This window comes from Onychostruthus taczanowskii, unplaced genomic scaffold (assembly GCF_017590055.1).
Source record: "Onychostruthus taczanowskii isolate IOZ18803 unplaced genomic scaffold, ASM1759005v1 scaffold19, whole genome shotgun sequence".
Classification (NCBI taxonomy): domain Eukaryota; kingdom Metazoa; phylum Chordata; class Aves; order Passeriformes; family Passeridae; genus Onychostruthus; species Onychostruthus taczanowskii.
Genome location: NW_024499128.1, coordinates 11,922,272 through 11,948,259, shown reverse-complemented (window position 1 = coordinate 11,948,259; position 25,988 = coordinate 11,922,272). Strand labels below are relative to the sequence as shown.

The 25,988-nt window shown below is 49.2% G+C and overlaps 1 protein-coding gene across 2 annotated transcripts in view; it reads left to right on the top strand.

Moving 5' to 3' along the window:
- The window catches only part of CACNA1H (calcium voltage-gated channel subunit alpha1 H), a 160,144-nt gene that overhangs the window by 96,564 nt on the left and 37,592 nt on the right, over positions 1–25,988 (top strand). For both annotated transcript variants that reach the window (XM_041401730.1, XM_041401729.1), the window contains exons 11-22: positions 9,162–9,313; positions 10,763–10,948; positions 11,957–12,074; positions 13,523–13,678; positions 16,594–16,684; positions 18,013–18,221; positions 20,840–21,271; positions 22,697–22,797; positions 23,148–23,271; positions 23,390–23,458; positions 23,556–23,740; positions 25,603–25,729. In XM_041401730.1, the coding sequence (XP_041257664.1) occupies positions 9,162–9,313; positions 10,763–10,948; positions 11,957–12,074; positions 13,523–13,678; positions 16,594–16,684; positions 18,013–18,221; positions 20,840–21,271; positions 22,697–22,797; positions 23,148–23,271; positions 23,390–23,458; positions 23,556–23,740; positions 25,603–25,729 (1,950 nt within the window). The remainder of the gene's footprint in view (positions 1–9,161; positions 9,314–10,762; positions 10,949–11,956; positions 12,075–13,522; positions 13,679–16,593; positions 16,685–18,012; positions 18,222–20,839; positions 21,272–22,696; positions 22,798–23,147; positions 23,272–23,389; positions 23,459–23,555; positions 23,741–25,602; positions 25,730–25,988) is intronic.

Here is a 25,988-nt window from a genome sequence, read left to right as displayed (position 1 = left end):
CTCCTTGAACTCATTTCTCCCTCCAGCCTCTCCAGCTCCTCTCCTGGGCTGCACAGATGACTAAGCCGAGGCTTTTTTTCAAGCACAGACTAAACACATGCCCACCTTCCTCCCCAGCAGCAGCCCCTGCTGTGCTCCCCTGATGTGTTTCATCTCCCGATGCCCGCGGATCACCAAAGTGCATTTTTCAAAGGGTCTCTCCATAAAGCTCTATTAGCAGGGGATGAGTAATGGCTTGACAAACCAGATTTAAGTGGCCCCTTCTGAATCATCATGGCAGTAATAGGGGGAGTGTGTCCATTTTTTGATTAAATATTTCCAGTGCCATTAACTCAGCTGAAGTAAACAACTTCTATTGGGTTTGCCTGCTAATGACAACCCAAAGGTCTTTGATCCCGGGGTTTCAGAGAGCCAGGAGCTGGATAAAGATCATGGAATCGTTGCTAAAGTGTCATCAAAGAGTTGGGAAATGGTTCTTTACTCTCTCTCTGTGTGCGTGTCCTGCCACCTTCAGTGCATGTGGTGCCACCTGTGATCCTCTTGGGATCCTGGAGGATTTTCCCAAGAAAAATCCATAATTCACCTTCATTTCTTGTGCAGATTCCTTCAGGCTGGCTCTCTGTTGCTCCTTTTTGCCTGCAAGGGGCTGTAGCATATTCCATGGGTTTTGTGTGTATCCCAGTCTTAAATATTCCAGCTTTTCATATCCCAGGATTCAGTTCATGCCTAAAAGGAAAAGGTAGAGCCTCGTTCTTCTTTCAAATCAGTGAGATTTGAGATATCTTCAGCCTAAATATAAAGATATATTTATTACAATGTATTTTTAAAGGACCATAAATCAGTAGGAATGCTGCGTTATATTTTAAAAATTAATTCTTTGTGGTTAACCAGCCAAACAAAGCTGATTTCAGGCATTGTGCTGATGACTTTGGGGCCATTAATTATTGACTTCAGCACAGAGCGTGGTCAAGAACAGCTTTGCAGTGGGCAGGAGCCGTGTGGATAGAATTCCTTGTGTGAATGTAATTTTTTTATGGTGAGAGAGAAGCCAAATTTCTTGGATGAGAGTCAGGCCAGGCCCTGCTCTGAGCTGTCCTGGCCAGCAGATCCACTGGTGCTGCTCAGCATATGGATGGGAATGATTCAGGCTGGATGAATTCCCTGGATTTTGGCCAGAGGCTTTTAAAGGAGCCAAGGCCATGCAGGGTGGGATGGCAGCAGAGAGAAACCTGCTCCTATTTCCAGGGAAAAGGCTCCAGTAACAGGTTCTGGGGTGCTGGGAAGAGGCCAGAGCATCTCCTGGTGGATGCTCCTGAGGGTGATCCCTGCACCCAGCACAGCCACATTCCCATTTTCCCTCTTTTTCCTGACAGTGGGAGCAGTGTCCAGTTCTCCCAGCTGCTCCTGGGGCTTTGCTGGAGCCATTCCCTGCTTATTTGGAGAGCTGGTTCCTTCCTGCTGTGACTTCTCATTTAATAACTGAACCTGAGCACTGCTGGCCTGCTTTGGGGCATTGTTTTACAGGGTTTGGGTGGGTTTTTCTCATTTTAAGGCTTATTTTTGAGCCATCTGTCACTCCAAGTGATCCTGCACCCGGATATAACCCAGCTGATTGCCCTGCCTTCCCAAACAGTTCTGCTGATAACATTTCAGATTGCCCTGGTCCCGTCCTCCAGAGGCTGGAGCAGGCAGCACTTGATCTAATCCTGCTTGGCATTTATGTCACTGGAAATGAAATTGCATTTTGCTGAATGAAACTGAGAAATGGGAAAGTAATACCGCAAATATGTTCTGCCACGTGGGATCTCCTGCCAGGGAAGCTTCTGAGGGAAGTTGATTATCCCAGAGAACAAACTCTGCTCTGTGGCTCTTCTTGCAGGACAGGGAAGTGTGGCATCCAGGGATTCTTCTGGAGAGAAAACACTCCCAGCCTGGAGACTGAGAATCCTGGGATGGGGTGGGTTGGAAGGGACCTTAAAGCTCATCCAGTGCCACCCCCAGGGTCACCCTCCATCAGCCCAGGGTGCTCCAAGCCCTGTCCAGCCTGGCCTGGGACACTCCCAGGGATCCACAGCTTCCCTGGGAATCAAAGGGAGCAATTCCTTCCCAATATCCAAACCTGAACTCGAAGGACTGGCACAAAAATCTTGGGGAGTGCCTGAATTTGGAATCTGGTCACTGCAGGAGAAGCTGAGCTCTGCTGGGTTTGGGTTTTGGTGCTTCCTCCACCCCCCAGAGTCCCCTAGGCAGCTCCAGGAAGGAGCAGAGTTTTGCATCTGGGTATGGAATCATTAACCATGGAGCAGGGAGTTAAAAGGAACTCTGCAGAGCATTAGGAGATCAAGCAGGTCAATTGAAAGGAGGAAAAATTACCATCAGTTATCTTCAATTAAATTGTTATCGCTCCACATGAAGGATCCCATTTAGAGGGAGGCATAAAACCTGAGAATGGAGGTGACTGAGGGAATAAATTCCCCATTTTTCATTCCAAACCCAGAGAGGGAACATCCATCAGCAGGCACAAGGAAAAGAGATCTTTTTTTCCTCCTGTTTCCAGCCTACTTTGAAGCAGAGCCCATTTGGAAATCTCTCAGTGACACTTTTTTTTTTTTTTTCAGGGGAAAGCACAAACTCCTTAACGCCACAACTTTTAGGAGAGGCTTTAATAACAGAGAACCCCTTCTTGAGTAGGACTTGTGCTTCTGAGAGGTTGTGGTTGTGTCTGGCTGTTAAATTTGGGGCAGTGGCACCCCAAAATAGCAAAATATCTCAGCTTCCAGGGCTGGGATATCCTGGTTCAAGTCCCTGATCCCTTTCCAAGGCCAGAGAGCAGAAATAACTTTGAACTGTGCTCATAAGCCTGGGAAAACACCACCCAAACTCTTTTTTTTTTTTTTTAGGACGTTTTATCACATAAAGGAAGGCAATTCCTGTGGTGTAGATGGACTAAACCAGTTTGAAGTTGATTTTCAGACATGAAGAGTCCAATCTTGTAGTAAATAAACTTCAACCAAATGGTTTACACAGGAGATATTTTCAGATGCAGGAGTTGAAAAGCCCACTTGTGTTATTCCTGGGGTTTTTTGGGCTTGATTTTTTTTTTTAAAGGCAGGGAAAGCAGAGGAGGAAGCAGCCAGGTCTGCAATTGCTCGGGGGGTTCTGCTTGTTTGCTTGGCTTTGATTTTTTTTAAAGGCAGGGAAAGCAGAGGAGGAAGCAGCCAGGTCTGCAATTGCTCGGGGGGTTCTGCTTGTTTGCTTGGCTGGGTTGTTTACTTACCTCAGAAATATCAGAATTGCTCAGTTTGATCTTTGACAAGCAGAGAAGGAGAGAAAAATAAAGGTCAAAACGGAGCCTTCATCTTCGCTGGGGTGTCACTTACATCCCCTGACAGCTCTGCTTCCTCTGCCTCCTGAAACTCCCTGGAAAAGGAGCTTTTTGCCCAGGCTGCTCCAGAGGCAGGGGAATGACACAGCTGGAAATAAAACCCAGCAGAGTGAGGAGTGCAGGGCAGCCTGTCCCTGCTGTGTGGAACTGAGCACTGAGTGCCTGCCTGGGAGATCCCTCCTCCCCTCTTTCTTCTCCTGGGAAGATGGGGAAGCCTGGCACAGATTCCCAGAGATGCTGTGGATCCCTGGAAGTGTCCCAGGCCAGGCTGGACAGGGCTTGGAGCACCCTGGGCTGGTGGAAGGTGACCATAAAGTCCCTGGGTTCCTTCTCCTCTCTCTGCATGCTCTGTGGGTTTTAACTCCTTGACATGGGGCTGCAGACAGGTGAACTCTGTCGCAGTGGAAAACCTGGTAATTGGAGAATTATAATTGCCCAAAAATGAGGCGAGGGGAGGAAACAGGAGTGCCCCGGAGGCAGGCAGGGATTGACAGATCATTATTGTGCCTGGTCAGAGCCTCTGTGGGCTGAATGCAACATCTAAAGCAGAAAAGCCAACATAAACAAGTGCTGCAAGTCCCATTGACAGCTTTAGGCTCGGGACTAAGAGCAAAAACAACCCAAGTGCAAAGGATGTTTATGAGACTCAATGTTCTGGGTTTGTTTACTGCTCCTCGGGGCTCTGCCACTCTCAGATCTCCCAGCTCAGGAAAAGTTGAGCTGCTTTGGAGGGGGATTTCTGAAGGGAAACAACATTTTTAACTCTGGAAACTTCCCTGCTCGTTCAGCAGGAGGAGGTGGTGTGGAAGAGTCCTCTTCTCCACTGTGAGGGATGCAGGTGTGATTATTTCAGAGCAGAAAGGTGTTCAGTTGTCCTGCTGGGACCGAGCCTAAATTATGTAAAATAGCAGCTGGTGGATGCAGCAATCAAAGGAGATGAGGGAGAAGGTGGGCGAGAGGAAAAAGAGGCACAAAGAGATCCCAGTCCTTGGAGAACTGCAGGAATTCAGGTGCACAAAGAGAATCTGAGGCTGCAAATTCCACCCTTCATTGTCTGCTTGGAGGAGCCATCGATAATTGGACCATGATGGGTTTCTCTTTTATTGGATTCCGTGGTTCCAGCAAGGCTCTGGGGTCCTTGCTAAAACCACAAGTGGCAGATTCTCAGCTTCCGAGGTTTTCAGACCTAAACTATTTAGGAAAGGTTTTTTTTTTTTTTTTTTTTGGTCTGTTTATCTGAACTTGGAATGAACTGTTTGAGGTTTGTCCCTAATAAAAGCATAGTTTGGAATCGCTGGAATATTCTGCAGCATAAATATGGGCAGAGAGGGGATGTGTTTTTCCTGCAGTCAGGGCTTGCTCTTAGTTAAACTCAAGGATGCTGAAATCTCCCAAACTGATCCCACACAGTTCCTGCCCTTCCCTTGAATAGTGGGAAATTTAATCCTGCAGCCCAAGGATGATTTAAATCTGAAATTCTAAAGTTTATACTCAAATCTGAACTGTTTTGAGCATTCCCTGGGATCTGCCAGTGGGACTTGGGTGAAACCATTCTGTGCTGGTTTTGGTGACAGTTTCCAGCATGGCCATTCCCATTCCAGCCTCCACGTCCAGCCTGGGGGATCCTCATGCCAGCATTGCCAATCTTCTCCCATATTCTGGGGGTTCCTGAGCATTCTGGAACCTCCTGCAATTCCATGTGGTCCTGGAATCCTGCAATTCCTTTTGGCCCTGGAATCCTGGACTGATGTAAAGGTCAATAATTGCAGCAGCAGCAGATGTGGAGATCCCCAAAACTCCTGGGAAGTTGTGCTCACCCTCTTTGTGTTTGGAAAAGGAATTTTTTCCTGGTGCACCTTGGAGCCCAATGGAGGGCAGGTATTTTCCCTGCCAGAATTGTTGAGGCTTTGGAAAAAAACTGGCAAAAAACAAAAACCTCCACTTTAGACCAACTCTTCTGGAAGTGCCTCATTTTGCTGCCAGGTTTTGTCACACATCCCCATCCGAGCTGCATCTCATGACAGAACCACTGCTTGAGCCAAAAGCCTGAAGTTTCCAGCTCTGAGCGGGTCAAAACGAGACATTGCAGCAATTTGAAAATGTTGTTGCAATTTCGTTTTCTCCCAGCCAGAATGTTGGACGAAAATAATCCTCGCCATGAAAAGCTTTGGTTTCAGCAAATCAACGATTTGTTTCACCCGCAGAAAAAGACTTCTGGAAAAATTCCTGCTCTGGGACTGGCTTTAATTCGGGCAAAATCAACAGTGGCTCCTAGTGGCTGACTGCAGGGGAATGGCCAAATCCATCTTGAGTGTCCCTTCCTTGACCCTCCTCGTGGATCTTTGTTCGTCAGCGAGCGGGAAATTTGCGCTGCGAGCAATAAACCATTTCAGAAGGCGTAAAAATATCCCCGTTTCCCGGGCTCCCGTTGGTGTCAGGAGAAGATAATTACACTGGAAGGCTTGGAGCATTGGATGTTTGGCTCATCTGCTCCTCAGCATCCTCTCCAGCAATCCCCAAGCTCCCAGCAGAGCTTGGCCACCGTTCAGGGCCATCCGTCCTTGTCCGTGCCCGGCGGGTCCTGCCTGGTGTCCCGGCAGGATCCCGCTCCAACATCCCTGCTCACAGCTGGCCCTGTCATCACATTAGTGCTGCCTGCCTCCAAACACCATCCCAAAAGAATAATGAAGGTCCCTGAGGTGAGATTTTGCAGTGTCAGCCGTCTGTCAACCTTTCCCAGGCGTCCTGCCGTGCTCCAATCTGCTGGATCAGCTCCTGGGCACAGCTGCTGACGTTCCAGGCCACCTCCTTGTCCTCTCCTGTCCCTGTCCCTCGTGGCTTCTCTCCCCTCCCTGACAGATCACTGCGGATTTTCTCCCAGGCTTCAACAGGAAGGAAAAGTCACGGCGCTGGAGACAAAGCAAAAAGGGCACAAATTGTCAAAGGAAATTGGGAAATAAATTCAGGATTGGCTCAGTGCTCCACAGGAGAATCTTGGGTTTGCCCAAGGAAACTTGGGATTTTAGAGAGTAACAATGTACAAATTCCTTTTTTTTGCCTCATGGTGTTTAGGTTGTTCAGCTTTTCAGACTCAACACTGACTTTTTCTTTTTTTACCCTGAGATTGTCTTATCATGACGCACTCAATTATCTTTGAGGTATTTTCCAACCTTAGTGATTCTGTGCTTCTATATCCACATCATTCCAGGATTGGGGATTCTGAAGTGACCACCAGGAAGCCCAGTTTTCGTGATAAAATTGTAACTCTGGGCAGCAGCAAGGGGAATTTGGAGAACCCCACACTAGGTTTGCCTTCAGTGCATGAGGCTGCTGCTCCATGGGAGACGACGAGGTTCTGCGAACAGCAGTGGGCAAGTTTTCCATGTTTCCCAGGAAAAAAGTGCTGGGGAACAGCAGGAAAAACAGAACAACCCCAGCAAGCTGCAGATTCCAGATTCAAGAATGGTGGTGGCTTCTAGATAATCAGCAAAAAGATGAGAGGAAATGGCCTCAGGCTTAGATTCAAGAATGGTGGTGGCTTCTTCTCCTAGATAATCAGCAAAAAGATGAGAGGAAATGGCCTCAGGCTGTGCCAGGGGAGGCTCAGGTTGGACATCAGGAGGAATTTCTTCATGGAAAGGCTGGCCAGGCATTGGAACTGCCCAGGGAGGTTTGGGGTGCCCATCCCTGGAGGGGTCCAAGGAATTCCTGGAGGTGGCACTCAGAGCTCTGGGCTGGGGACAAGGTGGGGATGAGGCTGGATGGTCCTGGAGGTCTTTTCCCACCTCAGTGATCCTGGGATTCTGTGTGATTCCTCACTGACAATTATCATTCATTTCCCAGCCTTGCCTGCCACCCACACCGTGTTCCAGGAGCTGTGCCTGCAGGGACACCAGACTTTAATGAGTTATTTTGCTCCTTGTCAAGAATTCCCTCTCCAGCCCTGCCTGGGAGGACCCTGAACGTGCCAGGTCCTGACAGAGAGCTCGGGACGCTGCCAGCACCGTGTCCTGTCCCCACTGTGGCTTGGAGCAGGACAGCCTGGGAGTCTGCAGGGCTATTTTGGGATCAGTCTCTGTGGAGAGCTGCTTAAATTCCATCCCAGAGCAGCCCTGAGCCTCTGATGAGGTTTTTGGGGTTTTTTTGCTTCTCCCCAGGTGTGGTGGTTTCAGTCCGAAACTGGGTGGAAATACTAATTTTGTGGAACTGGGTGGAAATACTAATTTTGTGTAGTGGTTTTGGTTCGCTAATTTTATTTTTATTTTTTTAATTCTGATTTAATTTTTAATTTTTAATTCCAAACCATGAGACCAGGTAGTTTTGGCGTTGTGAAGCAAAGGAATAGGATGGATGAGCTCTGCCTGATGTGAGAGAATGGGGCCCTGCTGCTCAGGGAAAGAACTGCAAATTTCCCAGTCCTTCCCCGGTATCCCATGGCAATCCGAGTTTATGGATTAGAACCTGGAGCTCTGAGTGCTCTTCCCCCGGATAAATGGTTGAGCAGCAGACAGACGATTGCAGGGAGTAATTTAGCAGTGAATGATGGCTCATTAGCAGCCCACGGGCTGGAGGGGATGTGTGGGCTCTTCCCAAATCCCACTTAACTCTTTCGCCCTCTCCTTCCCCTGCCAAGGGTTGGATTTGCCGAGCGTGTTACAGAGCCTCAAGTAGTGCAACAACATCCCCCAAAAGCAGCCGATTTTTACCCCCCTAACGAGGGATGGGGGATAAAGGAAATTATTATCAGTCCAGGAGATGAGTCAGATATGAAAATCACACTTTTTCCCAGACAATGTTATTACACTAAGGAAAAGGAAATGAAAAAGGCTCATTTTGTCTCACAAAGGAGCAGGCCTGGAACTAGAAATGCTCATTGCAGAGCCAGGTGCTGTGGGATTGATCTCCAGGGAGGGAGCAGATCAACCCCACCTTTTCCCATTTTTTTTGGGAGCCTGGGTGCTGGGCAGGCTTTGCTGCACTCCCCAGGAAAGGAATGGAATGTCTGGAAGCCCGAGGGAATGTGGTGCTGGGATAGAAGAGGGGCATGGAAAAATCTTGGGTTTCAGCTCCATTAAAATCTTGTACAGCCAGAGAAATTCAGAGATCCTGAATGCAGTCCTGGCACTCAGCTGCTGGCACTTAAAATCTGCTGGGTTTAGGAAACACCATCTGGGGGATTTGGGGGCAATTCCCTAAGGGAGATAAGTACCTCAAGAGACATAAAACTATTGATCCCACTGACTTTAGGTGTATTATTTTTTTTTTTCCTAATGCTCTTTGGAGATGTCTGGAAGAAAAATGCTTTGTTTTAGTGAATAGAGCTGATATTCCTATATCACATACAGGAATATCCTCTATCCCTATATCACATACAGGAATATCCTATATTCCTGTATCACATACAGCAATATCCTATATTCCTATATAGCAGCATCCACAAAGTCCTGCTGGAGTCAGTACAGTAAAAGCAGAGTGATCCATGTGAATCCAGGCAGATTCCAGCTTGGATAATTCTATCTTGGAACAGTGAACAAACCTCTCCTTTGCTTAGCTTGAATTATTTTGGATTGGGCACAATTGTTCTCCAGCTGCTCCAGAGCTGGGCTGGGATCCTGTGATCCCAGTAAAACTCACAGGGAACTCCGGGAGGTTTATCTGCTGTTCCCTCAGACATTTCTTTTTCTTCCATGGCTTTCCAGAAGAAGCACAAATCCCAGCAGGAGGAACATTCCAACCTTTCCCATTTTCTCTGACCACGTTGCTTTTCTGCCCGCAGCCGGATGAGCTGACCAACGCCCTGGAGATCAGCAACATCGTCTTCACCAGCATGTTTGCCCTGGAGATGCTCCTGAAACTCCTGGCCTTTGGGATCTTTGGCTACATCAAGAACCCCTACAACATCTTCGACGGGATCATCGTGGTCATCAGGTCCTTCCCCCACCGTGGCTTTTCTGCTGAGGGTTCAGATGGGCTGGGGAGTGGGGTGGGGATCAGGGATGGCAAGGGAAATTCAGGTTGGATGTTAGGAAAAGGGTTTTTACTGAAAGAGTGGTTGGGCACTGGAACTGTCTGTCCAGGGAGGTGGTGGAGTCACCATCCCTGGATGTGTTTAAAAAGGATTGGATGTGGCACTCGGTGCCATGGTTTAGTTGGTGAGGAGGTGTTAGGGCATGGGTTGGACTCAATGATCTTCCAAGTCTCTTCCACCCTGGTGATTCTGTGATTCCATGTGTTAATCCAGGGTTGGGATGTGCTGTAATTGTGCTGGACTTTTGGATTCCTGTCCTTAGGGGGGCTGTCCAAAGTTAATCAACCTGGCAGATGGAGAGGAAAATCTATTTATGCCACACATCTGGCACTGGGGTGGATTTTCCACTCAAGTGCAGCGTGGCTGGTCCTGGGAAAGGGGTGCTGGGAGTGTCCATACCCCAGCAGTGCCCTCCCTCTCCCAAATTACCCCAGCTGGGCTGGAATTGGGCAAGCAGGAGGGGAAGGGAGGGCCCTGCTCTGCTGTGCTCCCCAGGGGACACTGTCCCAGCCACGCCCCAGTGCTGGGATCCTTTCTGATCACCCCTCAATCAGTAATTTGGGGCAAAGAATTCCAGGGAGACAGAGATGTAATCCAGGAGAGTGGCCTTGGAGCAACCCTTTGATCCAGACAAGGTTCAAGGTTCTGAAAAAAGGTCATTCTGTGGTCTGATCAAACCAACCCCCCAAAAATCCCTCTGGATGTTCTGAAGGGAGATAAATACCTCAAGAGATATAAAAACTATTGATCCTACTGCCTTGAAGTGATTTTTTGTTTCCCTAATTCTCTTAAGTGTTTCTGGAAGAAAAATGCTTTGTTTTAATGAATAGAGCTGTGGTGATATTCCTATATCATAGGAATGGATATTCCTAGGACAAAATTCTGATCCACATTATTGCAGTGGTGCAGACATGGAGAACCCAGAAAAAAAAAAGGGAATTAAGGAGGGAATTGACCCCAAAACCAGCTGTAAAGCAGATGAGCTGTGTCACCAGAGGAACAACCGCACCGCTGGGGAGCACAGCTGCTTCCAGGAGCGGGAAAGGAGCAGGAAAAGGGGAGATTCCCAGGGGGATCAGCTGCCAGGGAGCAGAACTGCTGGTGCTAGCAGTGTCCTCATGTCCCTGCAGACATGGAGAACCTCAGGAAAAATAGTGAATTAAGGAGGGAATTGACCCCAAAACCAGCTGTAAGCCAGACCAGCTGTGCCACCAGAGGTGCGACCGCGCCGCTGGCGAGCGAAGATGCTTCCAGGAGGTGGAAAGAGCAGGAAAAGGGGAGATTCCCAGGGGGATCAGCTGCCAGGGAGCAGAACTGCTGGTGCTATCAGTGTCCCCGTGTCCCCACAGTGTCTGGGAGATCATTGGGCAGTCGGACGGGGGCCTGTCCGTGCTCAGGACGTTCCGGCTGCTCCGCGTGCTGAAGCTGGTGCGCTTCATGCCCGCCCTGCGCCGCCAGCTCGTGGTGCTCATGAAGACCATGGACAACGTGGCCACCTTCTGCATGCTGCTCATGCTCTTCATCTTCATCTTCAGGTATTTTTGGACTAGCAGCTCTTCCTCGAGGCGTTGTTCTCGGATGGCTGGGTGGGGGGAATAGGGACCCGCCACCCGTGTGGGGGTGATGATTGGGAAGGCTGGGCTAGAACAGAGGCTAGAAGAATTAAAGGATAGAACAGAGGCTGGACAAAGTTAAAGGATAAATTAGGGATTTATTAAAAGGCCTCAATGGATACACCTTGGGCCTGGCCAGGGCTACACCCAAGATGAACCAAAATGGTCACAAAATGCACGACTGCTCATGGGGTCTCTCACTTTTATAAGTTCTGCTCCATTTGCAGATTGGAGTTAATTGTCCAGTTACAGCTTTAGGTTATCAAGTCCCATCCTTCTTGTTTTTCTCTCTTCAGCTCACGTTGTTTGTGCTCTTGGGCCTGAGATTTGGATCATTTGTCCTTGGTCCCCAGCTAGAGACGGAATTGTTTTGTCTCCCTGGTCTGTGCAGAGAGCTCACCATCCCCTCATATGAAGCTCAGAACTGCACACTAAAGCAGCACAGAATCTGAAAAATACAAAAGCTAAACCTGAGGCATCAGGGGGAATTCTCACAGTGGGATATTTACCCCTTTCCAGCCTGTTTTTCATGGAATGCCATCATTCCAGAGGCAAATGAAGGATGCAAACAGTCAATAATTGCTCCTCAGAGGCTCCTGAGCTGTGCCTGGACCATTTCAGTGTTAGATTTGGGATGGGAGTCGTGCAGATTCCAAGATTTCTGTCTGTTTGACCCTCTAATGCCCCTCAGAATCCTTTGCTTGGAAACTAGGGAGCTGGCAACGTGGTTTGTAATTTTTCCAGACAAAGGAGATCCCGGATTTTCCTTCAGTGCAGACAACTGGAATGAAATGTGAGGCAGGAGAACCGAATTGCGGGGTCAAAAAAAACCACTGGGAGTGGAAAAGCATCCATAAAACCCCTGGAATCCTCCGTGCAACCACATTTCACCCAGGTGTTTCTTCCATCTCCCTCTTTCCTCCCCCCCAGCATCCTTGGCATGCATCTTTTTGGGTGCAAGTTCAGCCTGAAAACCGACACGGGAGACACGGTTCCAGACAGGAAGAATTTTGATTCCTTACTTTGGGCCATCGTGACCGTGTTCCAGGTAAGCTCTGCGTCCTCAGGGAAGTTTTAAGGGGGAACATGAGGAGTTTTTATTCCACGAAACTCTTCCAGGAGGTGTCAAGTCTGGAGTGAAGAGTTATTAGGGCAGAGATGGGTCTAAAAGCCCTGATGGAGAAGAAATCCACTCCAAATCAGCACTGTCCATGCCTCTTGTCAGTAAAAGGAGGGCATCCACTCTTATTTTCCTTTTTGCTGCCCGTCCTGCTCCTACTCTGCAGATCTCTGTCTCCTTCACTGCCTTTTGCAAACAATTCTGTGTAACTGGGAGTGACAAATCCCCTCCCAAATCAGAGCTGGAGGTGCTGGGGAAGCCTTGACATAAAAAGTTGTGTTTCCCCCGCAGCCTGGTTTGTGCCTGAAATTTCTGGCAGGTTCCACAACAGAGGAATCAAGGTTAATGCTGTTTCAAGGATATTTTAAATATAAAAATTACACTTTTGTGTTTCAAAGCACAGGCTTTAGAATCTGAGTGCAACAAGTGTGAAGGAAGTTTCTGAAGGCAGAGTAGCATCACTCAAGGTGGAAACCAGGACAGAGCCTTCCCTGTGGATATAAATTCTCACAAAGGAACAAGGACAAATCAGCCCCAGCCTTAGAGCTTCCCATTTTTCCCTTCCCAACGCACGGATTGCTGCATTTCTCCTCCCAGTCCCTTGGGAAATGCAGCTGGCACAGAGCACAAAGGCTCAGTCCTGTGTCCCAGGAAGGTTATTGAGCAGCATGACTCAGTGCAGCACTCCTGTCCCCAAAGCCACCTTGGTTCAGGAGGTTTGAGGCCGTTTTCATTGCAAGAATTAATGTGGAACACGAGCCTGTCATCCATTTTCCTAAGGCTCCAGGATTTTTGAAGCTGGAGAGTGAAAATCCCTGAGGAAGATCCCTCAGAGCAAAGCTTTGCAGTGATGGGGATTTTTTTATTGCCCAATGTTTTTACCTGAAGGAAACAACTTCCCTGAGGTTCTGGAGCCACCCAATGTCATTTATCTCATTAAATATCCTGTCCCTTACCCTTTCCTTCAGCTCCAGCTGCCTTCTAAAGAGCAGCCTGAAAGGAGACAAGATCTGAGGCCTCAGGTCTGTTATCTTCTGATGGTTATCAAAGGAGGCAACACCTCCAGGAAATAATGGGATTAGGACAGTGCATCCTTCACCTTGGGATATCTTGGATCTAAAGTGTCCTGTCTGGGCAGGGCAGTGCCAGACCTTCCTGCAGGGAGGGCAGGCTTGGCCAGCAGAGGTGCAAAGATCTAAACAAAGGCAAATTTCCACAACGGTGATCCGAAATCAACATGCAAAGAGCTGATAAAAGCAATTCCTGCTGCCTCATCTCATGAGACCTGCCAGCGGAAAGGTCGGGAGGAGAGGGGAAATGGCAGGATTTCAGTGCACAGAGGAGTGCAGGAGCTCAGGGCTGCCCTTTCCCTGCAGATCCTCACGCAGGAGGACTGGAACGTGGTGCTCTACAACGGGATGGCCTCCACCTCCTCCTGGGCCGCCCTCTACTTCGTGGCCCTGATGACCTTTGGCAATTACGTGCTCTTCAACCTGCTGGTGGCCATCCTGGTGGAAGGATTCCAAGCAGAGGTGAGACATCCAGGCCGAGGGAAGGGGGAGAGAGCTGACACACGTGTGGGGATGATCCATCAGGGAAACATCTACCCAAGCAGGCAGCCCTACATTTAAATTTAAGGGGTGCAGATGAGCTGGGTGGGCACCTGAAGCTCTTCTGGATCAATTTTTGCAGCTCTAAGTTTAAATTTAAGGGGTGCAGATGAGCTGGGCTGGGCACTTGAAGCTCTTCTGGATCAATCTTTGCAGCCTTAAATTTAAATTTAAGGATATGATGATCTGTGTTGGGCACATGAAGCTCTTCTGGATCAATCTTTGCAGCCTTAAATTTAAATTTAAGGGGTGCAGATGAGCTGGGCTGGGCATGCAAAGCTCTTCTGAACTAATCTTTGCAGCCCTAAATTTAAATTTAAGGGGTGCAGATGATCCATGTTGGGCACGTGAAGCACTTCTGGTCAATCTTTGCAGTTAAAGCCCACTGGATGTGGAATGGGAATTGGGGGACCAGGACTCTGATCTCCTACACAGTCTGCTGTGTGATTTAGAAGAAATAATTTAGCATTAATTTTACTCACCAAATCTCCCACATACCCCGTGGTTTGTGTTTCTGCGTGGTGGGACTCAGGCTTCAATACATTCAAAACTTTTACTAAAATCCAAAAAGATCCAATCTGCTGTTTTCCCTTGATAAGGGCTGGTTGCCTTGCCCTGAAGGGAGCTCAGAGTTCTAGGCAGGACTCTCCCCTCATGGTGCTGTCCATGGCTCTGTCCTGTGATTCCACATGTTCCAGCCAGTTCCAGCCCTGAGGACCAGGCAGGATGAGCCCTGTCCTTTCCTTGGGGCTCTGTCCCTTCTGGAATATTTAAAGTCAGGAGCACAGCTGCTCTAAAGCTGTTCCCAAGTTCCTGACATTGAATTCTCAGATCTTTAGGACGATGCTTTGAGGTGCAAGGAGGTTTTCTCCTCTCAGGGATCATTGCAGGGAGCAGCTCCTGTTCCTCCCCTGCCCTCTGGGAGGTTGAACCTGGTGCTGATGTGAAGCCAGAGCTCTCTGAGTGCCTGATGGCTCCTCCAGACAAGCTGTGGTTTCCCTGCTCAGCCCTAATGGCTCCTTTCAGAGCTGTTACAGACCATGATTTAAATGTGTGCAAGCTCTGCTTTTCCCAGCCTGGATTATTCGCCCCAAGGGCCAGGAACCACAGGCATGGCATTTGCAGGGCACATTTTGCTCTCCACTCCCATTTATTATCAATCCTGACATCAGGCCTGTGGGCTTGTCACTTGTCTCAGGGAGAGGCATTACACAAAACCCTTCTCAGCTGCCAGGGCTCCTCTCACTGCACTGAGAAATTGTGGAATCCTGGAATGTTTTGGCTTGGAAGGGACTTTAAAGTTCTGGTTCCAACCCCCTGCCACGGGCAGGGAACCTTCCACCAAACCAGGCTGCTCTGAGTGCAAACCAAAGGCAAATTCTCGTGGAGCTGGGTTTGGTTTTGTCATCCCTGGTTCTTCTGCTATGCTGGGAATGGGGCAGAATTCTTGTTTTGACCTCTTTGCCCTCTGACAGGGGCTGTTCTGAGCAATCACAGGAGTCTGAGGGGAATTTCTCCTCCATTTGCTCAGGTGTTCCTTTTATTTATCTGGAGAGGGACTCCTGGGACAGCTGAGAGCTGCTCTCAATTCAGAACCATCAGCAGGATTTCAGCAAGGACACTAAAAATTGTCCTGTGAAGCACAACACACACTCTCAGGCTGATCCCAGCTCCTGATCTGCCTCTGGAGCAAGTTTGCCAGGAGTTTTCCTAGAAGAGAACAGACTTAAATGGCCACAAACCCATTTTTAGTACATTTGTGTTTAGTACAAGTAGCCAGACTTCAAACAGGGCCATAATTGCATATTTGTGTTTACACCGTTCCCATGTCATTTTGAAATCCCCCCCAGAGCTGCTCTGGGAGAGCAGGCAAACCTTCCAAAATTGTGCAGATCTTTCATCCGCTCTGCACTGGTTTTTCTGCTGTGAAACAAAGATGAATTGGGGAGCTCGAGCCGTTCACTCATCCTGGCTGCAGCACTTGGCAATAAATCACAGCAAAGTGAACTTCATTGCCACTTCAGCACCGTGCCTCTGGAAACTGGGGGGGTTTGTCCAGGCACCAGGCAAGGAACTGTGCTCCTTTCTCTGGGATCAGCTCCTTAATCCAGCCCTTTGCTGTCAGTTTGCACAGATTTCTGCCGTGCTGAGGAATCCAGCCAGAGTCCTGCTGGCATTCCGCTGGAATCCCTCCCTGAGCAAGGAGAACCTGAGGATGGCTCCTCTGTCCCAGGCTGATCGTTTCTGGTAGCAGATCTGCCCAGAAGGGAAAATGAGCAGGCTCCCAGGAGGAAAGGCAGGGTGAGGGTGGCTGTTCCCTGTCCTGAGCTGCTGCAGGGCTGCCAGGCAAACTGGCCTCGTTCCCTCTGCCTCAGGTTGCCAAGAGATTTCCCAAAACAATCCCAGCCAGCACGGAGAAAGCAAATCAGGCTTTCCAGATCTAAGTCAATTTGAAAGTGCTGTCAAACAGGGAATTAAAACCCTCTGACACCCTTTGACATCAAACCCTAAGTGCTTTCAGCAGGGATCACGGAGAGAGCAAACAAGGAGCCCCACCGTGCCAGATTTTTCAGTCATTCCTGCAATTCCAGCTGCTCTGGGATGTTTTCCCCTGGGATTTGCTGTTCCTGGAGCAGGCAGGGACATGGTGACAACCACAGCATGGTCCTTTCTGTCCAAATGAGTGAAAACAAGGGAGAGGGACTTGCCTGGGACCATTCCCAGGGTGGTCTCAGAGGGAATTTGGCATAAGCCACCCACGGGGAGCAGAGGTAGCTCTGAGCTGCTGAGGAATCCTAATTAATTGTGTCTGTTAATTACCCTCCTCCTCTCTGCAGGGAGATGCCAACAGGTCAGACACGGATGAGGACAAGACATCTGCCAACTTCGAGGACGAGTTTGAGAAGCTGAAAGACTTCAGAGCAACAGGTGGGGCTTTGTGTCTGCGTTTTCCTGGGAATCTGGGAGCTACAGCTCTGCTTCCACAATGAAAGAATCCAGTTAATTTAGCAATTAATCTGATTGCAAAGTCACCAGAGCAGCTCTGCAAAGTGTAGGGGAGGCTAAATGAGCACTGATATTTCCTTTAGACAGATGTTTTTCTAATTTAAACGTTCCCCAAGAATTTTTAGCTGTGTCTCCTCCCTCCTCCTGCACCATTAGCACAGAGTGCTTTGCTGACAGCAATGTTCTCACCCCACTTCTCGGCAGCTTTTCCAATCAATCAAGTTCTCATCTGTTCCTTTTGGTTTCCCACACAAAATGCATTTGGGTGAGGTTTGATGGATGGAAAATGTTGCTGCTCATTTGTGTTCCAGGAGGGTCTGGCAGTCAGTTTGAGGGGAGGCCCACACTGCTCTGGTGTACCAAAAACATGGAATTGGAGGTGACAGCCTTCACTTTGCAGCCAGAGGGGTGACAAAAAGGGATCACACATTTTAACAGTGAATGATGGCAAACAGGAGCCTCTTCAGTTCCTGCTTCCTTTGATTCCCAGTTCTGTGAGGATCCCTCCAAATGCTTCTAAACCAGGATTTGTTTCAGCCAAGGAGATGCTGGTTGTGGGGAGCAGATGGAATTCAGCTGAGGAAGGGGCAGAGCCATTTTTTGGGGAAGCTGAGGCAGAAATCCCTTCCAAGCCATTCCACAATTCCTTTGGAGGACACTGAGTTCCCAAAGGCCCCTTAAGAGGTCATGGCCTTTCAGCACCTTGGGAGGATCTCACTGCCCACAGCTCCACCTGGCAGAGCTCCTGCAGCTCCCCAGGAGCAGTGTCCCCTCACGTGGTGTCCTCTCTTATTGTATTTGCAGGGTGCCCTGTGGCAGGAAGGAATGATGAATCTGACTCCATGTTCTTAGAAGGCTAATTTATTATTTTAAGATACTATATTATATTAAAGAATACTGTATTAAACTGTACTAAAGAATACAGAAAGGATACTTACAGAAGGCTAAAAAGATAACACAAGAAAATAAATATATATAAATAGATAATAATGAAAACTCATTACTCTTTCCAGAGCCCGCATACAGCTTGACCCTGATTGGCCAATAAATCAAAACAATTCACATGAAACAATCACCTGTGGGTAAACAATCTCCAACCACATTCCAAAGCAGCAAAACACAGGAGAAGCAAACCAGATAATTACTGCTTTCCTTTTCCTCTGAGGCTTCTCAGCTCCCCAGGAGCGAAACCCTGGGCGATTGGATTTTTCAGAAAATATGACGGTGGCACTCTGTCCCCTTCCATGCAGAGATGAAGATGTACTCGCTGGCTGTCACCCCAAATGGGCACCTGGAGGGCAGGGGGGCCGTGCCCCCGCCCATCATCATGCGCACGGCGGCCACCCCGATGCCCACCCCGAAGTGCTCCCCACACCTGGACTCCCTGCACGCCCTCGGGGACTCGAGGAGAGGCAGCAACGCCTCGCTGGACCCCACGGGCTACGACCAGAAGTCCTTGGTAGGTTCTCGTGGCCAGCAAGTGACACAGAGCAGTGTGGGGGTCTTGGTTTCCAGGTGGTGGGATGTTCTGGGGTGGAAGGGACCCACAAGGATGGAGGGAATGGCACTTACAGGGGTTGATGCCACAAGGTTGGTGTTATCAGCACTGGCTGAGCTCAGCTTAGGGTCATGTGAGACACTGGGGACAGGCGTTGCTGGAAAATGAAAAGGGGGATGGTGGAGGTGGGAAAAGTGTAGAAAGGCAGGAGGAGAACAGAGCTGGGGCAGGGCAGTGACAGCAGAACAGCCAGGGACAGTGAGTCCATGGAAAGGGAAAACAGGGATGTACCAGGATCCCTGGAAGCCTTGCCAAACCATCCCACTGGAGAGCCAAAACCTGAATGAGTCCAGCTGCCCCCGACCCCTCAGAGGAGGAGCAGGGATCATTTCCAGCCACACCAGCCATTTGGGATGTCTTGGAGAAGCTGTCAGGTGTTCTGTGAGGATGAGACCTGCAGCCCCCCTGGTGTTTTGAGGTTGTGTCTTGAATTTATGCCATGTCAGGGGAATGAAGCATTTTCCCTTGAGCTCTGGTGACAGTCCCACAGCCCTGTTGGAGGGGAAATCGATGGAACAAGGGCTGAGGGGGTTTGGAATGAGGAGATGTGATGAGATGATCTTCAAAGTCCCTTCCAAGCCAAGCCATTCCATAATTCCACTACTCCTTTGGAAGGCACAGAGTTCCCAAAGAGGCTGTGACATTCACCCGATGCCAGGATCTGGCTGAGCTGCTGCTGTGCCTGCAGCAGGGAGGGAGGAGGGCAGCTCTGGGCACACAGGAAGCAGAGGCACCAGGCAGAGTGGATTTCTGCTGCTGTTTATCCGTCCCACTCCTGTGCTCCAGAGCTGCGAGATCATGTTCAAATCAAGGCAGCAGAGCGTGAAGGCACCTCACGCCCAGGCACAGCCACCATCCCCCTTGCTAAGCTGCTTAGTCAACCTCATGCCTTTCAAAAGCAAACAGAGCTGACTGCTGTTTGCCTTGGGCTTTCGTGGCAGTGCGAGCTGCTGGACAGGGATGTTCATCCTTCCCATCCTTTCTCAGGGAGCGTGGCAGTGCCACCAGCCGGAGGCAGAGGAAGCAGGCAGGGCTGCACTGAGGAGGAGGAGGAGGAGGAAGGCAGCTTGCCTTGGTTTGTGCTGGGAGGAAGCCGTGGAGGGAAAAGGAGTTTTCCTGCTGGCTTTTCTGTGCTGATCTTAAGCTCTCTCCTCCTGGGAAATGCCTGGTACCTGCCCAAGTGTGCAGACACGCACTGAAATTTGTGGAGGAGGAACATTCACTCCACTTCCTCACGCAGCAAATGGGAGGAAAGTAATGGAAATAGGGGCACAATTCCCACCAGGCACTTGGGTGACTCAGGTTCCCTTTGGAAGGCAGGGAAGTTGTGAGCTGAAACTACCAGAACGTGATCAAAGTTCAGCCAAATGCCCCTTATTGATGTCTTTGGGTTCATTTTTATGGAGAGTTGGTATTGCCAGGGAGTCACCAGGACAGAGGGTTGGATGTTGTGCTCCAGGTATTCAATCGTGGCCCTGGCTGGATGCTCCCATCTCAAGGCTGGAATCAGAGTGGTGCTGTGTTGGTTTTGCACCCTGGCAGCGATGTTTTAAGAGAAGCTGCTAGCAGTTTCTTTTGTGTTTGACAAAAAACCAATTAGTAATTCGCTTTAAGAATTAACAGTCTGTTAAACTACAGAGAAAGCTGACACTCCTTTATGAACACACATGAAAAATGTATAGATGGTGGGAAGTTCCCTCTGTTGCTTTGGAAGCAGGTAAACCCACCACATTAAGTTGTGCATTAGCCAAGAAACCTCAAAATAACAACAGAAAACCACCACACGGAAGGGGAGGCCGTGACTTTCACCAATCTGGGCAAAACTCCCCAATCTTTTGGGGGCAAAAAACCCCTCCCTCCCTCTCTGTGGGAATCTATAAAATCAGAGGGTTTTGGGAAAGCTACAAAAGGCAGGCCTCAGAGACAGCAGAACTGTGATTAGAGCTAAGCAGTAGCCATGAGATAGGTCAGCAAAAAAATTATATAAGGAGTAGAAAAGTAAAGACAAATGTAACAATGGTCTGTGGATTAACACTTGTCTAGAATAACTCCCTAAGCTGCAGAGAAGTATATCTAGCGAGGTATTAGGAAGTTCTAAGCTTAATAATGGAACTCTGTGCCTTGTATCTTAAGGCTTACAACAGGTATTGTATTTGAAATAAGCAAGTATTGTTTTAACCAAAGGTACGTGGTCTTATAGTGGTTGGATGGAACTACTGCCAATATGCTTTTGCTTTGTGTGATTGGTCAAAAAACTTATAAAGTAAGCTGTAACATTAAGTTCTTTGCCTGCTGCCTGGGATGTGAGCTGCTGGCATCTTCCCATTGTCATAACCATGTAATGAGACTGGTGCTGGAAAATAAAACAGCTCAAGGCACGTTCCTGGCAGTCCCATCCCGTTCGTGATTTGTACATCGCTCCGGCCGGCAATAAATGGTGCCCTCCCCGAGGCCTGCCTTTTGCAGCTTTCCCAAAACCCTCTGATTTCATGGATTCCCACACCTCCCTTCTCTCCCAGTCCAGCCTCCGCAGCTCCCCCTGCGCCAACTGGGCCACCAGCAGCACCTGGGGCAGCCGCCGCTCCAGCTGGAACAGCCTGGGCCGGGCGCCGAGCCTCAAGAAGAAGAACCAGTCGGGAGAGCGGGAATCGCTGCTGTCCGGAGAGGGCAAGGGCAGCACGGACGACGACTCGGACGACGCCAAGTCCAGCACGCCCAGCCGGCCCTCGCCGCCGCGCCGGGCGGAATCTCTGGATCGCCGCGGCTCCCAGGAGCTGCCCGAGCTGCTGCGGGTGCCCTCCGTGCGGCAGCTGGGCCTGGGCCCCGCCGCCCTGCTGCCCGCCGAGCTCCGCGGCTGCAACGGCAAGATGGGCCACGGCGCCGCCGAGTTCTTCCTCAGGGTGGACGCGCACAAGGAGGACGCGCTGGACTACGAGGATGACGTGGAGGATGTGAGTGCTGAGGGAGCTGGGGGCTCGTGGGTTTCCCGTTCCTAAAAGGATGGGTGGAAATTGGGTGGGAATCTGGTGGAAATGTGTTATCCCGAGCTGAGGGATGGGCTTTTGCTTCCTGGAAGATCCCTTTTTTAGGAGATCTTTTTGGGCCTGTATTGTATTTGCTCGTGGGTTTCCCGTTCCTAAAAGGATGGGTGGAAATCGGGTGGAAATGTGTTATCCCGAGCTGAGGGATGGGCCTTTGCTTCCTGGAAGATCCCTTTTTTAGGAGATCTTTTTGGGCCTGTATTGTATTTGCTCGTGGGTTTTCCGTTCCTAAAAGGATGGGTGGAAATCGGGTGGAAATGTGTTATCCCGAGCTGAGGGATGGGCCTTTGCTTCCTGGAAGATCCCTTTTTTAGGAGATCTTTTTAGGCCTGTGTTGTATTTGCTCGTGGGTTATCCATTCCTAAAAGGATGGGTGGAAATCGGGTGGAAATGTGTTATCCCGAGCTGAGGGATGGGCCTTTGCTTCCTGGAAGATCCCTTTTTTAGGAGATCTTTTCAGGCCTGTATTGTATCTGCAGGGAAATGCCCTGATGAAGGAAGGAATAATGAATCTGACTCCACATTCTCAGAAGGCTAATTTATTACTTTATAACACTATATTACATATATTCTATACTATACTATACTAAAGAATACAGAAAGGATTCTTACTAAATGCTAAAAAAACAATAATGAAACTCGTGACTCTTTCCAGAGTCCCGACACAGCTTGGCACTGATTGACCAAAGAGTCAAAACAACTCACACCAGAATCCAATGAAACAATCTCCAAACACATTCCAAAGGAGAAAAACACGGGAGAAGCAAATGAGATAAGAATTGTTTTCCTTTTCTCTGAGGCTTCTCAGCTTCCCAGGAGAAAAATCCTGGGCAAAGGAATTTTTTCAGAGAATGTGAGTGCCACAGGCCTGTGACAATCCCATGAGGTAAAACTTCCTCTTTTTTTCCAAAAATGCCTCATTGTTGGGCCAGTTGGGATTGTCCCCCTCCAAAATGAGCTGCAGATACAACAGGTGAATGGCTTTACTCACAGGAGCTGTTTGGTGTCATGAAAGCTTAAAAACTGATGTTTTCCACTTCACTTTTTGGTTGCTTGAGGCCTTTTTGGTTTTGGCACAACTCTGTATCTCCAAAATGACACCTTCCCAGAAGTCTTGCTTTATCCTGTCCGTCTCTTCCCTTTTCCCACCCTTTCCTCATTATTTTCTTGGACAATTGTGTTAATGGCCACCACAGCTCTGTCCCAAAAGCTGTGACCGCCTACAGATGCAATAAAAAGCCATTTACTGCCCCCTCCTTCCACAAAACCACTGTGAAAGTTGAAGAGGCAGGAAAATAAAAGAGGAAGAAAAGGTGTTCCTTCTTTTTTATCCAGAGTTATTGCTACCGGATCCGCAAAGCCCTGGAGCCCTACAAACCCCAGTGGTGCAAGACTCACGAGAACTGGTCCCTCTACGTGTTCTCCCCACAGAACAGGTAAGAAATTCCAGTGAAAGTCCAGCCCAGCAGGTGTCTGAGATAATGGAATTTTGCCTTCCTAGCCAGTTCCCCTTGGAAAAAAATCCTTCAGAGTTTTAGAAATCCAGTTCCTGATTTTGAGGTGAAGTTTTCAGTTCGGTGTGGGCAGAACTGTGTGGTTCACCCCGTTACTGTCAGTGGTTTAGCCAGCATTAGTAATAATTAATAATTAATGATAATCATGGCCTGTGGAGATGCTGCCTCACCACCTGGGCTGTTTCTGGTGGCACATCAGCAGGAGGGCTTTGGGGAAGAGCCTATTCCTGACCCAAACTTCTGAAGGATCTGTTTTCCTCACCTTTCTCCAGGTTCCGAGTGATGTGCCAGAAGGTCATTGCCCACAAAATGTTTGACCACGTGGTGCTGGTCTTCATCTTCCTCAACTGCATCACCATAGCTCTGGAGAGACCAGACATCGACCCCCTGAGCACGGTGAGAGGCATTTCCTTCCTCCATCTCCCATCCAGATCTTCATCTCCTCAGGACCAGACCCTGCAAGATAAATGCTGGGTTTCTAACTGGTGTTTCTTTGTTGTTCTGTGTTTTCCAGGAGAGGATATTCCTAAGTGTCTCTAATTACATCTTCACTGCCATCTTCGTGGCTGAAATGATGGTTAAGGTAATTAGAGCTTCATCCCGTGGCCCAGAGCAAATTCTGGCAAAGACCAGAGCATGCCAGGGTGAAGATTTCAACATCTCCCTTCTCCTGGCTGCAGGTGGTAGCTCTTGGCTTTTTCTCTGGGGAGAACACGTACCTGCAGAGCAGCTGGAACGTCCTGGATGGAGTGCTGGTCTTTGTATCCATCATTGACATCATTGTGTCCATGGCATCAGCAGGAGGAGCCAAAATCCTGGGAGTCCTTCGTGTGTTGAGGCTTCTGCGGACCCTGAGACCTCTCCGGTATGGGCTGACAAATCAGAGTTTGGGAAATGCACAAGGTCTTGCTTAATAGCACAAAAAACTGAAAGACAACACGGGTAGAAACATCTTTGAGGATCTCTAAACTCGGTGAGAAACTGTTTGGAAACAGTGAAATGAGTTCAGATCCATCTTCTCCAGTTCAGGCTGGAGTTTGGAGTGAGAGGTGTTGTCAGAATCCGTGGTGAGGGCAGTCAGAGCCTTCTCCACACTACAGCGTTATCAGCCCTTCCCAAATCCTTCTTCCACTGCACAACCACAGGCATTCCCCAGCAAAGAGGGATTTGCAGTTGAACAGGTGCTGATGAGGATTTGATAAGCTCCAGCATCCTTCTGAGGATTTGATAAGCTCCAGCATCCTTCCCTGCTCTCCTAACCCTGCCAGACATCCCTGCAAAGCAGCTCCTCCCTCAGCCAGGCACAGGAGGGCAGAGCTTCCAGTGTTTGAGAACAGGAGTAAAGATAATTTGTATTTTGGTTATGATTATGCAACAAAGAGAGATAATGCTTGGAGGGGATTTGGATCAGTTCCTTTTCTGGTTTCATCCTGCTTGGCAAGAAACAGGAGCCTTTTTTTTTCTGAAATTTCAGGGGAATGAGACAGTCACCTCCAAAAACCTGGAAACTTTCTGGGACAAAGCCGTGCTGATGAGAGTGATAGGAAGAGGGAATGTTTTAGACCACAAGAACAACAGCTCTTGGTGCTCTGTGTTACCTTAGTGACCAGGAAATCAGTGTTTCTGGCTCCTCGCTGTTCTGCTGGTGGCACCAGGGTCCCCTGGCAGTGCTGGCTCCCCAGGACACCCTGGACAACTCACCATGTGTGACCCACAGAAGTGGGAACAGAATTCAGGGCACGGGCAGTCCATGAGGAAAGGGGAGGGGGAAAGAGGGAATTGGTCTTTGAGAATAACTAGGCCAGATCCTATGAATAGAAAGGAATTCATCACCTCTCACCACGGCCTCACTGAGCACAGGATGGCTCCAGGGACCACTCCTAACACTTTGGAGGTGCAGTTCAGTCTCCACATGATTTCTCTCAAACAAGGCCCTGTGGAAATGTTGCAGCACAAAACACTTTTCTCTGGGCTTGGCGGGCACAAGGCATCACTATCCGTGTGAGCTGCAGCTCCCTGCAAGGACTCACCCCCCTACAAGCCCATCCTAAAAACAACTTTGATGTTTTTCAGGCAAAACTCCCACCTGGCTCATCCTAGGAAAGCTTGGCTTGGGCTGGTTCCACTGCTACATCCCCAGGGCAGGGCAGTGCATTCCCCAGGCTCTCCCCCAGGAAAGCAACACTCCTGCTCCTCCCAACGCCCCAAAGCTGCCTCAGAGCACACCAGGAATCTGCTTCCCAACGGGACTGTGACCTGATCACAGGCTCCTGTTAGCTAAGAGCCAGTTCAGGAACTAATTAGGAAACAAATTGGAATTACTCTGTTTGGAAAGTTGTCATGGCCACTACTGCAGGAGGAGCACCAGATGTGCTCTCCAGGCCCACTGGGAAGGCGTTCATGTGTTGGGAGGGGAAGGAGGGTCCTGCCTGTGTCCCTGTGCTGGGATCAGGGCCTTGGAGGGATCAGGATCCTGGAGTGAGGTACAAACCTCCCACAGTGGGAACTCTGTGATATCCTGCCCACAGGGAGTCTCCCCTCCTCACTCTGCCCAGCTGTCACTTTGAATTCCATCTGATGGGATTGGGAATGTTCTGGTTGTCTGAAGAATTCCCTGCCTGCAGGTAGAGGGTTGGGCCAGCCTCAGAGAGCAGAGGAGAAGCAGCTGGGTGATAACAGGACATGCATAACAGTAAAAAGCTTCATTGTCTTGTCTTTTTTTTCCAGAGTCATCAGCAGAGCCCCAGGTCTGAAGCTGGTGGTGGAAACCTTGATCTCCTCCTTGAGGCCAATTGGGAATATCGTTCTCATCTGCTGTGCTTTCTTCATTATCTTTGGGATTTTAGGGGTCCAGGTAAAGTATTTCCCTCCCCTGTGACTGCTGCACAAAAGAAGCTGCTTTTCTCACCTGCTGGAGTTGAGGTAGTCAGGTAAAGTATTTCCTTCTCCTGTAAGTGACTGCTGCACAAAAGAAGCTGCTTTTCTCACCTGCTGGAGTTGAGGTAGAAATAATGGGCTGAAATGCCTCCAAAGGAAGTTTTCAGTTTGGGAAGAAGAGCCAGGCTTTAAGAGAAATGATCCAGGGTGGGGCTGGCAGCTGCTCCCAGCAAGGA